At 38.0% G+C, this 14,833-nt stretch overlaps 3 protein-coding genes and 1 long non-coding RNA gene across 4 annotated transcripts; 3 read left to right on the top strand and 1 right to left on the bottom strand.

The window, feature by feature from the left end:
- Positions 1-911: 911 nt before the first annotated feature.
- On the top strand, positions 912-9,106 carry LOC120015106. Its single transcript, XM_038867331.1, has 11 exons — positions 912-1,011; positions 1,118-2,496; positions 2,593-2,609; positions 2,740-2,763; positions 3,488-3,746; positions 3,841-4,179; positions 4,625-5,108; positions 5,767-5,952; positions 6,221-6,483; positions 6,588-6,803; positions 8,764-9,106. Exons 1-11 carry the CDS (start codon positions 912-914, stop codon positions 8,842-8,844), a joined length of 3,348 nt encoding a protein of 1,115 aa, XP_038723259.1. The 3' UTR covers positions 8,845-9,106.
- LOC120015578 lies at positions 3,218-6,005 on the bottom strand. The gene is made up of 2 exons (XR_005471790.1): positions 5,779-6,005; positions 3,218-3,774 (listed from the first exon to the last, which is right to left on the bottom strand). It is a non-coding gene; the product is annotated as an uncharacterized LOC120015578 (long non-coding RNA).
- Positions 3,420-5,397, top strand: LOC120015577. Its single transcript, XM_038868065.1, has 3 exons — positions 3,420-3,746; positions 3,841-4,179; positions 4,625-5,397. The coding sequence occupies exons 1-3, from the start codon at positions 3,459-3,461 to the stop codon at positions 5,123-5,125; spliced, it is 1,128 nt and encodes a 375-aa protein (XP_038723993.1). The 5' UTR covers positions 3,420-3,458; the 3' UTR covers positions 5,126-5,397.
- An 816-nt stretch (positions 9,107-9,922) lies between the features above and the next one.
- Positions 9,923-14,766, top strand: LOC120015575 (dolichyl-diphosphooligosaccharide--protein glycosyltransferase 48 kDa subunit-like). Its single transcript, XM_038868062.1, has 13 exons — positions 9,923-10,296; positions 10,380-10,516; positions 10,721-10,846; positions 10,987-11,040; positions 11,193-11,306; positions 12,476-12,531; positions 12,632-12,670; positions 12,754-12,829; positions 13,013-13,084; positions 13,194-13,319; positions 13,410-13,514; positions 14,178-14,261; positions 14,361-14,766. Exons 1-13 carry the CDS (start codon positions 10,023-10,025, stop codon positions 14,406-14,408), a joined length of 1,311 nt encoding a protein of 436 aa, XP_038723990.1. The 5' UTR covers positions 9,923-10,022; the 3' UTR covers positions 14,409-14,766.
- The last annotated feature ends 67 nt before the right edge of the window (positions 14,767-14,833 follow it).

Genomic DNA, 14,833 nt, shown 5'->3' on the forward strand with positions numbered 1-14,833 from the left:
ATTCGAGATAATGGGAATAAAAAAAATATAGGATGTTTAACATTTTTTATGTGAAAATGAAGTCGCTACCGCACATGCATATCATGCACCACCAAAATTGGGAGTCCATATCAATAAAAGTGTGGCCTAGTAAATTGCCCGAAAGACTCGGCCGTCACAAATAACCAAGAGAAATTATATTTTGACCATGCATGAACTCTTAGATCTTCTTTTTGGCCTCATTTGGTGGAACCACAATTACACTCGCCAACCCACTCCAAAGATGGGTCTACGTTTCTCCAGTTTTAACTCCCATCAACAAGCCAGTCTCTTTTCTATGAAATGGGGAACCCGCAGCCCAATCTATTCGCAAGCTAATTTTTAGCTAACCCCAGCAAGTTGGATATATTAATTAATAATGTACGAGATTTGTTTCAAAAAATTTCATGTTTGAAAACTGTTTGTGTTTGACCCTTTTTTGTATTGGGTTCTGTGAAAATCTACATACACTCAGTAGTTTGGCCATTGACGGGTGATTTTAACATTTTGTGGTATAGATAAATGTATGCAAGCAGACACAAAACAGTTGGGATTTAAGGTTTTGCCAAGACAAGGATGGATAAAAAAAATCTAGTACAGTTGGGAAATTTGGACAAGTGGATGATGCCCAAGTGGAGACAATAACTTTCGGTGAAATGTGGATAGTGTTGATTCACAGCCAAATTTCTCGCAATATTGTAGGCACGAGAGTCTTTTGGTGGTAGTAATTAAGCACACTGGGTAGGCATATCAGGCGGACGATTTGGTCGAATGTACAGATTGGATTGCTTGGCTTGGCATTCTTATTGACAGAGATTTACAGTCACAGCATATATATATATATATACACACACACATACACAGAAGGCATTGTCATCGTGGTTAGAACAAAAATGGAGAACGGATTAGTTGATGTAAATCAATCAAAGATGAACTTCTATGCTTGTGCTTGTGCTGTTGTGGCATCCATGGTTACCATCATCTTTGGATATGGTAAGTCAGATTCAATTTTGATATTCTTTATGTTCTTAATTTGTTTGAAAATTACCTTATTATTAATCCCAGATTCTGATCTTTGATATTGGGGAATTGTCTTTAGATACTGGTGTAATGAGTGGAGCAATGATATTCATAGAAGAAGATCTTGAAATCAATGATACACAAGTAGAAATTCTTGCTGGTATCCTAAACATATGTGCATTGGTAGGTTCTCTTCTGGCAGGAAGAACATCTGATTTCATCGGTCGTCGATACACAATTGTCTCAGCCTCCATCATCTTCTTGATTGGCTCTGTACTAATGGGGTATGGACCTAACTATGGAATCCTGTTAGCCGGACGGTGCATTGCAGGCATTGGTGTAGGCTTTGCACTAATGGTTGCCCCAGTTTACTCTGCAGAAATCTCGTCCACTTCATCGCGAGGCTTCTTAACCTCTCTACCGGAACTTGGCATCGCCATTGGTATCTTACTCGGTTATCTCTCAAACTACGCCTTCTCCAAGGTGACATTGAAACTTGGATGGAGATTAATGCTTGGAATTGCAGCAATTCCTTCACTTATGCTTGCTTTAGGCATTCTCAAAATGCCAGAGTCTCCAAGGTGGTTAGTAATGCAAGGTAGATTAGGAGAAGCCAAGCAGACCTTATTTGCTGTATCTAACACTCAAGAAGAGGCTGAAGCCCGTTTCAAGGATGTGAAAATTGCCGCTGGAATAGATGAATACTGCAATGAGGAGGTCGTCAAGATGTCCGGAAAGAGTAGTACTCAAGGAGAAGGGGTGTGGAAGGAACTTATATTAAGTCCAACACCGGCTGTTCGAAGAATGCTATTCGCTGCTGTTGGAATCCATTTCTTTGAGCACGCGACGGGGATCGAAGCAGTTGTGCTATACGGTCCTAGGATTTTCAAGAAAGCTGGTGTCACAAACAAGCAAAAGCTCTTGCTTGTCACGGTTGGGATTGGACTTACAAAATTCACATTCATCTTCATCTCAACTTTCTTGGTTGACAAAGTTGGAAGAAGGAAGCTTTTGTTAATAAGCACAACCGGCGCAATCGTAGCACTTGCAACACTGGGATTCAGCTTGACAATGGTGGCACATTCAGAGCAGAAGCTGTATTGGGCACTGGTTTTAAGCATTGTATCAACATATGTATATGTTGGATTCTTCAATTTCGGGATGGCGCCGGTGACTTGGATTTACAGTGCTGAGATATTCCCATTGAGGTTGAGAGCAGTAGGGCATAGTATTGGTGTTGCTGTGAATAGGCTGATGAATGCTACCATATCAATGACCTTTATTTCAATATATAAAGCTATGACTATAGGTGGTGCATTCTTTATGTTTGCTGGTATAGCAGTGGTTGCTTGGCTGTTTTTCTTCTTCTTTTGTCCAGAGACGAAGGGAAGGTCCCTAGAAGAGATGGAGGAGATTTTTAGCAAGCGCAGACCTGGGACTAAAAATGAAGGAACTTTTGTTTAGAGTATCTTGTACTGAATATATACCAATTTGTATTTATATGACTTAATAGATTTTCTTACTAACTTTAATTTAAGCACTGAATGATTACAGAGCCTGCTAATGACGTGGTCACTGAATATCCAACATGGAATTTTAAAAATAATAAAAAATTGACACATCAACAAATTTAAACCTCCGCATCCACCGCCTAACCTTACGTTCTTTAACTGTTTATGAGAACGTGATTCATATTTTAAGGTCTGTAGCAGTATTCTTTATGAGGTATTATTAATGAGAGATCCAACCCAAAACGATTCGTTTCACTCCCTCTCCCACTCCGGCCAATTCTACGATCTCATAGAGCTCTTTTCGCATAGGCGGAAATGCTCATGAAACCAATTACCTCTTTATAAGTACCTTTATTTTAGGCGTTTGATTGAGTAAGCTCCACCAAACAAGCTAAATGTTTAATGTTTTTTTGAATGATATTTGTGATATATATATATACACACACAAAAAACCATGCTTGTTATTGGTCATGTTATTTATGTCTGCAAGTACAACATGCATGATAAAACGAAAATTATCCCAATTATCCTAAATATCGAGATGAACGCACATAATCTATGTGAAATCGTAATATATATATATATATATATATATATATATGTTAAACATATCTCATTATAAAAGTTCGGATCTTTCTATTATTATGCAACTATATCCGCTCCGTCACTAACCCAAAATAGAAAGTCATTCATAATCAATTTAAATTGTAACCACAAATACACCTACAAACAAGGAGACCCTCAAACTAAATCTCCAATTTTCTTGCACAGGTACAGTTACAGTTACATGGTTAGGAAATAAAGACCTAATCCTCTCTCCTTTCTATCTTTTTTTACTTGTTGATTCCTTGGATAATTTCTACTTGCTCCCTCTGCTCTCTCCCTTTTTCTTTCCCTGTAATATGATACATGAGGAAACTTTGTCCAAACATTGACAGAGAAGATGGCCTTGAGACCGTCCTGGAGGTCCCAATACCAGACGAAATGCTCACTAGCATGGGCAGCAATGTTCAACTACGTTGGCAAAACATGCTCACATGGATGAAGGCTCAAACTTCCGATAAATGGTCGCAGCCAGTTATCGCCAGACGCCTTAATGAGCTTCGCTTCCTCCTTTACCTTGTTGGATCTCCTCTTATCCCCCTTCAGGTCCAAGTTGGCCACTCTGTTCACAAACCGTTGAGAGACTCTTCCATTGTAAGGAGTTCAAACTTTTCTCCATCTCCTGAGTTTTTTGTTCAAAACATTAGCATCTGTAAATTAATAACAATATGACAATTTCTTTTTCTAGCAAGCTTCAACAGCCAAATACATTGTCCAACAATATATAGCAGCTACTGGAGGGCAAGCAGCATTAAATGCAGTGCATAGTATGTGTGTGACAGGCCAAGTCAAAATAAAAGCATCAGAATTTTATCAAGCCAACGAGACCATCAGTGTGAAGAATGCTGAGGAAGCCGGTGGGTTTGTGCTTTGGCAAAAAGATCCAGATTTATGGTGCCTAGAGCTCATTGTGTCTGGATGTAAGGTAATATGTGGAAGCAATGGCAAGATTTCATGGAGACATTCAAACAATCAACAAGCACCAATCTCAAAGGGTCCTCCCAGACCCTTGCGCAGATTTTTACAGGTAATTTTACTATGTTTGGATTAATGATGAATTAATGTTTCATACCTTTGCCAGTGTCCGAGGGTCAGACTTGACATGAATGTTTATAAATACCATAAACGTCATAGATTCAATCACGAAAATAACATTTATATGATTTGGGCTGCATATATCTGTATTCTAGACCCTGTAGAGGATGCTGATTAATATGTTCTTCACAATCAATAAAATGAACCGAATCCATCAATATGAAAGTCAATAATAAAATTTTAAAGCAGGAAAACATCTAAAACGCGAATGACAAGACTTTAGTAACCTTAAATTGATTAAAATTGCAAGACCAACTATAAAACTTCACAAAAGTAAGCCTTACCAGATTCTACCAGTGCAATTAGTTGCTTTTCCCTCTTTTCCATATTTACTAGATTCGACTGATGAAGGGATTCATGAAACTTAATTATGGCAGGGTTTGGACCCAAGATCCACAGCCAATCTATTTATAGATGCAGCATGCATAGGTGAGAAGATAATAGATGGTGAAGACTGTTTTATTCTTAAGCTGGAGACCAGTCCTGCAATTCGAGAGACACAGAGCGGCCCCAACTATGAGATCATTCACCACACAATATGGGGCTACTTCAGCCAGAGGTCCGGCCTGTTGATTCAATTTGAGGACTCGAGGCTGCTAAGCATGAGAATAAAAGAAGACGACGAGGTCTTTTGGGAGACCAGCACTGAGTCAGTAATGGAAGATTACAAGTGTGTTGATGGTGTTAATATTGCACACAGTGGCAGAACTCATGTCAAAGTTTTTAGATATGGAGAGCAATCATCCAACCACAAGAAGGAGATGGAAGAGAAATGGAAGATTGAAGACGTAGATTTCAACATATGGGGTTTGTCAAAGGATCACTTTCTCCCCCCTACAGAAATTAAAAATGAAAAACGAGGTAGGCGACTGATATAAGCTCAAGTATGTTGTTTTTACAAGACATGAGTTCTTAACAAAAACATGTAAATACCAGTAAAATTAAAAAAAACTTTCTTTCAAAATACGGGAACATTTTAGAGGATTGCTTCCCTTGAGCCTTTTTCCTTCTCTCATTCTCCTTGAAGATGAGCTATATCCCAGGTGCATATACTCCATGACCTTTAGGCAGACTATTTACATTTCAATGAGTTCCACAACATATAATATGAGGGTAAATCCCATATTATCTTACTCCAGCGCACTGCAACACTTACGCTGCAAACGAGCAATTTTACCATTGATGTCTACATGAATGAAATAATTAGACTCTAGCCAATCAAAGTCTTCTCACCAAACAAAGGAAATGAAGAATGCTCATGGAACCACAGCGCACCTAAGTCCTAACCTAAGACATAATCAAGGCCAAGTTGCCACAAACTAAGTTTACCTTCATTTCATACAGATTGATAGATTTATAGCTTATCTAATCGTCTTCAAGAGAAAATGGAGATACAGTAAACAAGTAGAAGGGATATTAGATGATAAATCATAAAACAGAGGATATAAAAGAATTTTCAATTCACTGCCATAAATCAACACTTAATCTTAATCAAGTTCCTTTGAACTCAAAAAACAAGGAGATGGCTCACCTGAAAATTACGGCATAGCAGCAAACCACGAAATTACGGCATGGAATTCAGAAATTTACTTGATAATTGCAACCTGCAGCTATCCAATATCATCGCTGGCTGCTGGAGGAGCGTCGAATTGGATTGGACGCCGATACACATTGTTCTCCTCTCTCATCATCTTCTTCTTCGGCGGTTCCCTAACAATCAGTCGATTCAGTCTGGCTCAAAACTACACCGTTTTTCCCTTTGGCCAGTTTATTGGGTACAGCACGGCATTCAAAAAATGATGACTCTCTACTCTCTAGGGAAAACAACGGTCAGAATCTTCCCGCCACAACAGCACCATCGACACGCACGATTTAGTTAGTGGTCGACCGGCCCCACAAAAAATTATAATGTGGTGGTCCACATTTACATGTTCTCGAATATGCCCTTCCCCGAAACGGCAAATCCCACTGAGTACCAATTACACTGCGCGAAACTCCATATTCGATCGAAATGAAGTATGATGATTCTCTTCCAGCAACGAACGTGAAGAAGGAAACCTCAGATTCGAGTCTATTAGGGAAAGGACGGTACAAGTTCTGGGCCTTTGCTGCAATTTTGCTACTCGCATTTTGGTCAATGTTCACCGGGACCGTAACCCTACGTTGGTCAGCCGGAAATCTCAATCGTCTATCAGACGATGTAGATATCCAAATCCACGACGATCTTGACGTTCTCGTCAGTCTTTGCGTCTCATTTCTTTCTTGCTAGTTTTTTAATTGTCGTGTGGGTATTGACGGATCTTGGTTGATTGATTGGGCGTTAGCTTTTGCAAATTGCAGGAAATGGAGGAGAGGGAGAAGGTGGTGAAGCATATGTGGGATGTGTATACGAATAGTCGACGGATCAGATTACCGAGGTTCTGGCAAGAAGCTTTTGAGGCGGCTTACGAGGAGTTGAGCAGTGATATCCCTGAGGTTAGAGAAGCCGCAATCACTGAGATCGCAAAGATGTCTGTGCGGTCCTTTGGTCTGGATCCTCCTCCTGTCCAATCAACGGTGAGGATTTACAGTTTTCGCTTAACTTGATTGTTTAACATAAAGTTGATTTACAAGTTCAAACTTAGAAATCTATATGCTCTATTAATTTTTGTTGACGGTTGGATTTCTCCATGTTAGATATATGCCCTCTGATGATGGGCATTTGGTTCAAATGGGCTTTGAAATTGCGTGAGCCTTCTAACGTGGCTTACGATTTGGTTGTGGAAGCTGTGTCTGTAAGATAGATCTTTAGAAGCACAATGGCGGGGAATCTTGGTTGTTTGCTTTCTCAAAAGATGGCTAAATGTTAGAATGAGATGCGTTGGAAAGTAAGCAACGAATCAGGAGAATTTAGCATTGGAGCTAGAGGAAAAGTTTAATCTGTTGGAATGCCTTTTCTGCTCATGATGCTCCAATGCTAAATTCCCCTGATTCATATCAAAAGTATTTACATGTTCTTTAGGGAAATATAGACTTCTAGCACAATTCACTGATTCGTTGTGGCATTCTTTTCCAGTCCCTTGTTATCTTATTATCATTCTCTTTGTTTTATAAATTGCTATTATGTTTTTGCATCCCATAATGTTGGTTCAATATGCAGAAGTCTGTAAATTACCAGTTCTAGTTTTAGTATTGAGGTTATGGTTTTGTTGCTCTGAAAATATTTCTAGGACATATAATTGTTTGCCTATTGTATTATCTTTTTTTTATGAATGTTTTCAAATTGTAACAGTTAAGCCTGCTAAAGGTCTTCATTGTTGTATTTTCTGATCTTTTAGTGCAAGCAACATAACCATGTTTTGGAATCCTGCAAGTTGTGGAGTCTTAGAGTAGGAGGGGTTTAACTGTTCTTGCGGTTGTTCAAGTTTCATTGATGTAGATAAGCTTAATACAGTTATACTCCTCCAGCAATCCACTTGCTGATTAGCTGCTCTTGCCTCACAGGAAATTTTAAGTCATAATTATGAATAGTGGGTCTTATGTTGATTGATAATCAGTTTGTTAGGTTTTCCAGGGGTTTCTGCTCTTGCCCTCTCTGTGATGCTTTAATAAATCCTTTGTCTATAGGAACTAGTCAGGATTTCTAACTTCTTTATTGTATAGTATATGAAAGTGATGGTCTTTTTTATAGGCCTCCTGCTTTATGGAATGAGGAAAATTGGAATGTTTTGACATTCTTCAATTTGACCTGCAGTTGTGACATAGCTTTCTTTAAAATTTGTTCTTTTTCGAAGATTTGCAATAGAGATGACGTGGTTTGGTTTGGCTTCTCTTCTGGAGTTATTTCTTTAGCTAGTCCTTGTTTGTTCATCTTCTTATAAATTACACTAAGATACGGTTATGCAATCATTATGGATTCCTTTTAAGTGGTATTTCATGTGGCAACAGTCGTCTGGAAACTCTCTGATTTGCCAAAACTCTTGATGACACTATGATCCTTTGATTACTGCTGTGAATTTGAAAATTAGGTAATTTCCTTGTGTAATTCTTAACTTCTCACTCTGAAATTCATATTGTTTAGGAGTCGAACATCTCCAAGTTATATTTGGAGTGACCACCTATTGAATGAGCATAGCTTCACTTCGAAGCTGGACTTGGCACGATTTGGTTAGTGTAATGAATTGATCATGCTGAAGCTTTGTATGATAACAAATATGTAATGAAGGAAGAGGAATACTGACTTTGATATATCTAATGGAGTTTTTGTCTAAAAGTGAAAACTATTCTACCGGTTACAATTTGGTTGGGGGACAACTATAATACACAATTAAAATTTGCATTGTCATATATAAATTGATGGTTAGAGGAAAGGGTTGTCTGCCACTTATGCTGGCCCTGAGCATGAACATTCTCTAGCTGCAGAGCTTTAAAATTTACCAGATAGTGAAACCATTTAAATATATGTTTACTGCTCTATATGCGTGCTTGATGCATTGGTGTTGTGTATGTTCTGTCCATTTTTCTTATCTAATGTCAGAGTGCACGAGAAATAAGCAAGAACCTGAAGCAAGCAGGCAAGGGTGGAGGGGCAGTGAGCTCTACAGGGAGTCATCGATAATGAGAAGAATATTCAGGATCAGAGGCGAAATCACCAATTATTCTGTACTCATTAGCCACCTAAATTTGTAAGAGGTAGTGATGGGTGAAACCATACTTAGTTCTCCATGTTTTGATAACAGGGACAAATTATGTATCTAGTAAGGTTCTCATTCTTCCAAAACAGTTTGAGCAGATTGATTTTGTATGAGAATTTCTTTATCAGATCCCTGTTATATGAATATTGAATATGAAATTTTTTACTGTTTCACGAGTTTATCTGCTACTGCTACCAAGTTGTAAGTACGCACCTTTTTCTTCGGTCTTCAAGTACAAGATTCTGAACTATAACTACATGGTTTTTATTGTTGCAGGTTTTGTTTACCATGAATTGTCATCAAATCACATCAATTAAAGCTTATAATTATTGTGGAGAATTGAGAGTTCTTGTGGAAATGGTGAAAGAAAAAGAATACGCAGCTTTTCTCCAATTGTGCTTATTGTTCTCTGTTGAAACTTTAGACTTGAAAGAGAAGTTTAAAGCCTTGATGAGGAGAGTGTATCCAACACTAGCTGGTAGAAAGATTTCAAATAGCAAAAAAAAAAAGATTTCATGTCCATAGGTATAGGCATACCACGCTCAAATTTTCTTAGTAATTATTCGGTCGTCATCATTCATCACGTCAGTTCAGTTGTTGATATGGTTTCTAAGAAATTATTCAGTGATCATGATTCACCAAGTCATTTATTGATATAGTGTATTAGAATTAATGGGACAGTGACAATCTACGGGACAACGATAACCTACGGATAATTGGTGACAATGTATAAGTAATTGATGGTGGAGATTCATATTTTGCAATTCAAATTTCAAAAAATGTTTTGATCACCTTAAAATTGACATCGTCCCATTAATTCTTGTGCACCATATCTAACGTGGTATAACAGTATATCAGGACGGTTCTCAGGTATAACAGTATATCTAACAGTATATGATTGAATAATTTCTCCAGCACAAGCTCTTGTACTTTTGAGAACTGGAGAGATTAAACTCAATAAAAGCCAAAATTAAATAAAAATTTGAAACAGTATATCAGGACAGTTCTGTCATTTAGAATATGTCGGAGTTTCCAACTGCCCAACCCTGCGATCGCTCCAAAAACCCTTCACGCGAGCAGAGAGTGAGGGAGAGAGTCTACGATGGCGAATCTCTCAATCTTCGTAACCCTTATCTTGATTTCAATCCTTCCCTATGTCTCCCTCTCCTTCTCTCCCGACTCACCAACCGATCGGAGAGTCCTTATCTTGCTGGATGACTTCTCCGTCAAATCCTCACACTCCATTTTCTTCAGCTCCCTCAAATCTCGCGGTTTTGTCCTTGATTTCAAGCTTTCCGACGATCCCAAGCTCTCGATCCAACGTTACGGCCAGTACCTGTACGATGCTTTGATCCTCTTCTCTCCCTCCACTGAGAGTAAGCTCCTTCGCAAAACGACATTTCGATTTCCCGATTTCTTGTTATCTAATTTGTGCTATGTCTGTGCTTTAAATTCTTAGAGTTTGGAGGGGCTCTGGATTTGGGAGCTGTGCTTGACTTCGTTGACTCCGGTCATGACTTGATTGTAGCGGCCGATGCTTCTGCCTCTGACTTGATCAGAAGCATTGCCACCGAATGCGGGGTTGATTTCGATGAGGTTAGTCTAGGATTGTCGATCCTTCCTTTTGAATTATGTTTGTTATTTTTTTTTTTGAGAAGAGATATCATTAGGAAAAAACGGAATTACATAGCCCGAAGGCCGGCCTTCCTTCCCAACAATGGGGCCAACCTCCATTATTTGTTATTTTACTTTCTGCGTTTCAGTTTGATTTTATGTCTACTTTGGTTTTACTTGGTATAGGATCCATCAGCTAAGGTTATTGATCACAAATGCTATGCAGTCTCGGAGAATGACGGAGATCATACTTTGATTGCCAGCGATAGTTTTATTCAGTCGGATGTTATCCTTGGAAAATCAAAAATTGAGGTTGGTTTTGTTTGGTCTAGCTTCATAATTTTATTTGATGATTATTATCGCATCAATCTCTGATTTTTGTTTTCTTTTTGGTAATAGAAAGTAGCTTTGCTTTTTCATATTTATGATGGTTTCTTTGTTGTAAAATGCAGGCCCCTATACTTTTTAGAGGGATTGCACATTCGGTGAATCCAACCAATGGCATGGTAAGGTCAAATTTTACATTATCTATTTCTCACTTAAGGTCGTCAAATGATAAAGAAATGAAACCATGCAATAATCCTAATCATTATCTATTTACCTGCGTCTTAAAGTGTTGGTGGTAATGACTTTTGCTTTACTGTGGCCTATGATATAGGTTTTGAAAGTCCTCTCAGCTTCTGATTCAGCATATTCAGCCAACCCAATTTCTAAATTGTCGAATCCCCCATTGCTTACTGGATCTGCCATCTCGTTAGTTTCAGTCCTACAGGTCAGTTGCTTCTCTTTCTTCCTTAGTGAAATGCACATGTAAATTTGTATACATTTATTATTTCAGTGTCTTTTGTTTATTTTCTTGTTGTACCAAATGTGCCCTGGAACTTGTGTTTTTTTGCTGATGTATTGTATTTAATACATGTTTTGAATAATATTCACAAATGAACTATCTTACGCTGTTGTGCCAATTGAATCTTTGGGCAGTTGAACATCTGAATAGTTTTTAACCAATGTATCAAAAAAATTGGTGATTCTATGCTGCTTTTTTAAATCTCACTGGTTTTGTTTTTTTAAAAAACTAAAATGGACATTTTCTTATATCTATGGGTAGGCTCTATTTTGCAATGGGAACTAGATATGAGCTTGTTGTACTGATTTCACACTGAAAGTGGATGACCTCAATGAAAATTTACTCTTGACATTTGGTTGTATGAATTGTAACTAGCCTCTTGCGGAGCATAATTTTTACTTGTTGAATGCGGTGCAGAACCAATCGATTTTCTGTGAAACTTTGCTGACTTTTGAACCTGTCACCTAAGATTCGCCTGATACTGTTTTGATGGCTGTGATGAGATGCCCTTTTAGTACTTTGGCATAGAGGGGCAAATCAGATTGTAAATACCTGAACCGGATGACATAACTTTGAAAATTTATTGATTTAAGACACTGGTGGGATATGTTCTATAGTATCCTTCTCATGGAGAAACTTCTAGGCAATGCTACGTGGGAAGTAGTGAAATGTTTGTTTTATTAGTTTAGTGATTGCTCTTTTATTTTCATAACTATACTGTCTATAGGTGTGTAATTGCTGCTGACTGCATACCTGTATTAGTGGATATGCATAACCATAGCTGTTAAAAACAAATTTAATTTACCTTTTCTCTAAAAGTGTTAAAAATTAAATGTCTTGTGGGGACTATTAACTTATTTGGCATTCTGCTGGACCTACTACTGTTGATGATTCTGTGTTCATGGTTATGCTAATTGTTGGTTGTTAGGCCATTACAGTCATTGGACCTCCTAACGGACGTCATGTTTAATTTATATTCCTGGCTGTCGTGAGATGCATTCCTTTTAAGTGTGTCAATGCAATAAATGCATACTTTGATTTAGATTTTCAGAACTTAAATCCTTGTGGGTAACTCTTTTTTTTTACCCATGCAGGCTAGAAATGATGCGCGTGTTATGATCTCGGGCTCTTTAGATATGTTCAGTGATCGGTACGTAATTATGTGATGATTTTTTTAACTGTTGAGACTATTTGTATTTTACTTTTCCTGTCATAGTAATGTTGATTTCAATTCTGTATGCGAGTCACAGGTTTTTCACATCAGACGTGCAGAAAGCTGAAAACCCCAAGTAAGGGAAAGTTTACCCGTCTTTGTTTTGCTGTCTATCATTCAGAGCTAGAGACTAACTGTGCACGTGACCTTATGTAACAGATATGAAAAGTCTGGTAATGAACAGTTTGTGAGTGAAATTAGCAAGTGGGTTTTCCATGAGAGAGGCCATCTGAAGGTGAGGCATGTTGTAGTTGTGGCATTATGTTTCTTTGACAATCTCCCAATGATCCAGGACTTAATTTACTCAATTCTACCATAGAAGCTCTGGATTAGTGACATCCTGTGGCATTCCTATTTTGCATCAAGTTTTTTTTTTTCCCTTCATACATTCACACTGAGACTTATTTCCTATTTGCAGGCTGTTAATATAAGACACCACAAAGTTGGTGAAGCAGATGAGCCTGCAATGTATAGAATCAAAGATGATCTGGTTATACTTCTAAAAACTCTTGCCTGTTAAAGTTATCTTGTGAACCGCTATATGTAAAAGTGAAAGTTTGGTTGTGATCTTAATATCTTATGCATTTGTGCTGTTGTAGGAATTTTCCTTTGAGATATATGAATGGTCTGGAAAGAGCTGGGAGCCATATGTGGCAAATGATGTTCAGGTCCAATTCTATATGATGAGTCCTTATGTGCTGAAGACCCTATCAACTGATCAAAAGGTTTGCTTCCCTTGTGCTGCATGTACATGTCATCTCAATATCCAACATTCCTAGACATCTCACTTTACACATATTTTTCTGATTATACAGGGTCTTTATCATACATCATTCACGGTCCCTGATGTTTATGGAGTTTTTCAGTTCAAAGTTGAGTATCACAGGCTTGGATACAGTAGCTTATCTCTCTCCAAACAGGTGAAATTTTGAATACTTTCAACTGCACCATAGACTTCATGTGATGGATGATTCTTTTGGTTTGATGTTGATTCAATTCTTTTGACGGCTATCATTTTGACCGATTGAAATATTTGGGACTTGGATTTGTTAAACAATGGCATTCTTGTGATATCTCGCTTGCCTTTGAGAAATCAGCGGAAGGCGGGGGAGGATTTCGTACGTAATTTTTCAGCTTAATATGTTGTTGTGGAATGTAACAATAGAAGAGGAGACAAAAAGAGATGGATGCAAGTAATTAAAAATGATATGAGCTAGATAGGCTTAGCGGAGGGTCTAGCTCTAGAAAAGAATGGATATCAATGGAGTATCCACATGTTGGATTTAAGACTAATTTCTGTCATGAATTATGTAGTGACACCAAATTATTTGAAACATAGGGCTTTGGGCCTACAACCCAATGCATTCGGGCTTTAGCTCTTTCACTGAATCCTTAGTGAAATTAGTCAATTCTAAATTAGTCATGTGACTACAAAGAAAATGCTTTTGTGATGCATTTCATATTAAGCTCGTCTAAGTTAAGTTATCTTCTTTAAGGCTAATTAACACATTTGTTGGTAATGTGTTGGGATGCCTGAAGGAGCATCTGATCTTACTAAACACTGATGAAATTGTATGCTGCAGATTCCTGTACGGCCTTTCAGACACAATGAATACGAGAGATTCATAACAACAGCTTTTCCCTATTATGGAGCTTCTTTTACAATGGTGTTTACCCTCTCTCTCTCACCCTTAATTCTGTGTGGAAGGTTAACAAAAGATCAAATAAAGGCTATGTGCTAAGCATTTTGATTTTGTTGATTGCAGATGGCTGGCTTCGCAATCTTCAGCTTTGCTTACCTGTACAACAAGTAAAGAGCACGCATTAGCGAGGATTTTTGCATGTAGATGTTCTTAGACCAACCCTTCTGGAGCTAAAGGGGGTGTTTCGGACAGGTTTCTGCCTGCAAAACATGAACCTGGACCATTATTTTTGGCATATAACTGGGTATCAATTACATTCGTAGGCGCACACTTTCTCATAGACTATTGTTGGGAATGATTAGGCACTGCAGTAGATTAGATCTGCTCGATTCGGCTTTATATCTTCATCTTTTGATGATTTAAGACACTGGATTATACCTGTAGCAAGACAGTAGTTCCTTTCTTCCGGCTAAACTTAGAGAAGAGAGAAGGGGTTACGGGAAAAGCATATGAATTTAATTTGCTGTCTTGTACTGCATGTTTTTTCCTCTGTTTGTTTTGCAAATATGTTGTGACGTTTGATTGAACTGTATGAG

Source organism: Tripterygium wilfordii, chromosome 14 (genome assembly GCF_013401445.1).
Source record: "Tripterygium wilfordii isolate XIE 37 chromosome 14, ASM1340144v1, whole genome shotgun sequence".
NCBI lineage: Eukaryota > Viridiplantae > Streptophyta > Magnoliopsida > Celastrales > Celastraceae > Tripterygium > Tripterygium wilfordii.

Coding starts and splice junctions, on each gene's coding strand:
- LOC120015106 (XM_038867331.1), top strand. CDS start 912: ATGGAGAACGGATTAGTTGATGTAAATCAATCAAAGATGAACTTCTAT. Junction 2,764..3,487: donor GTAGCAGTATTCTTTATGAG/GTATTATTAATG, acceptor AAACATTGACAG/AGAAGATGGCCTTGAGACCG. Junction 6,484..6,587: donor ACGACGATCTTGACGTTCTC/GTCAGTCTTTGC, acceptor TGCAAATTGCAG/GAAATGGAGGAGAGGGAGAA.
- LOC120015575 (XM_038868062.1), top strand. CDS start 10,023: ATGGCGAATCTCTCAATCTTCGTAACCCTTATCTTGATTTCAATCCTT. Junction 11,307..12,475: donor CGTTAGTTTCAGTCCTACAG/GTCAGTTGCTTC, acceptor TTACCCATGCAG/GCTAGAAATGATGCGCGTGT. Junction 12,532..12,631: donor TTAGATATGTTCAGTGATCG/GTACGTAATTAT, acceptor TGCGAGTCACAG/GTTTTTCACATCAGACGTGC.
- LOC120015577 (XM_038868065.1), top strand. CDS start 3,459: ATGAGGAAACTTTGTCCAAACATTGACAGAGAAGATGGCCTTGAGACC. Junction 3,747..3,840: donor CGTTGAGAGACTCTTCCATT/GTAAGGAGTTCA, acceptor TTCTTTTTCTAG/CAAGCTTCAACAGCCAAATA. Junction 4,180..4,624: donor CCTTGCGCAGATTTTTACAG/GTAATTTTACTA, acceptor TAATTATGGCAG/GGTTTGGACCCAAGATCCAC.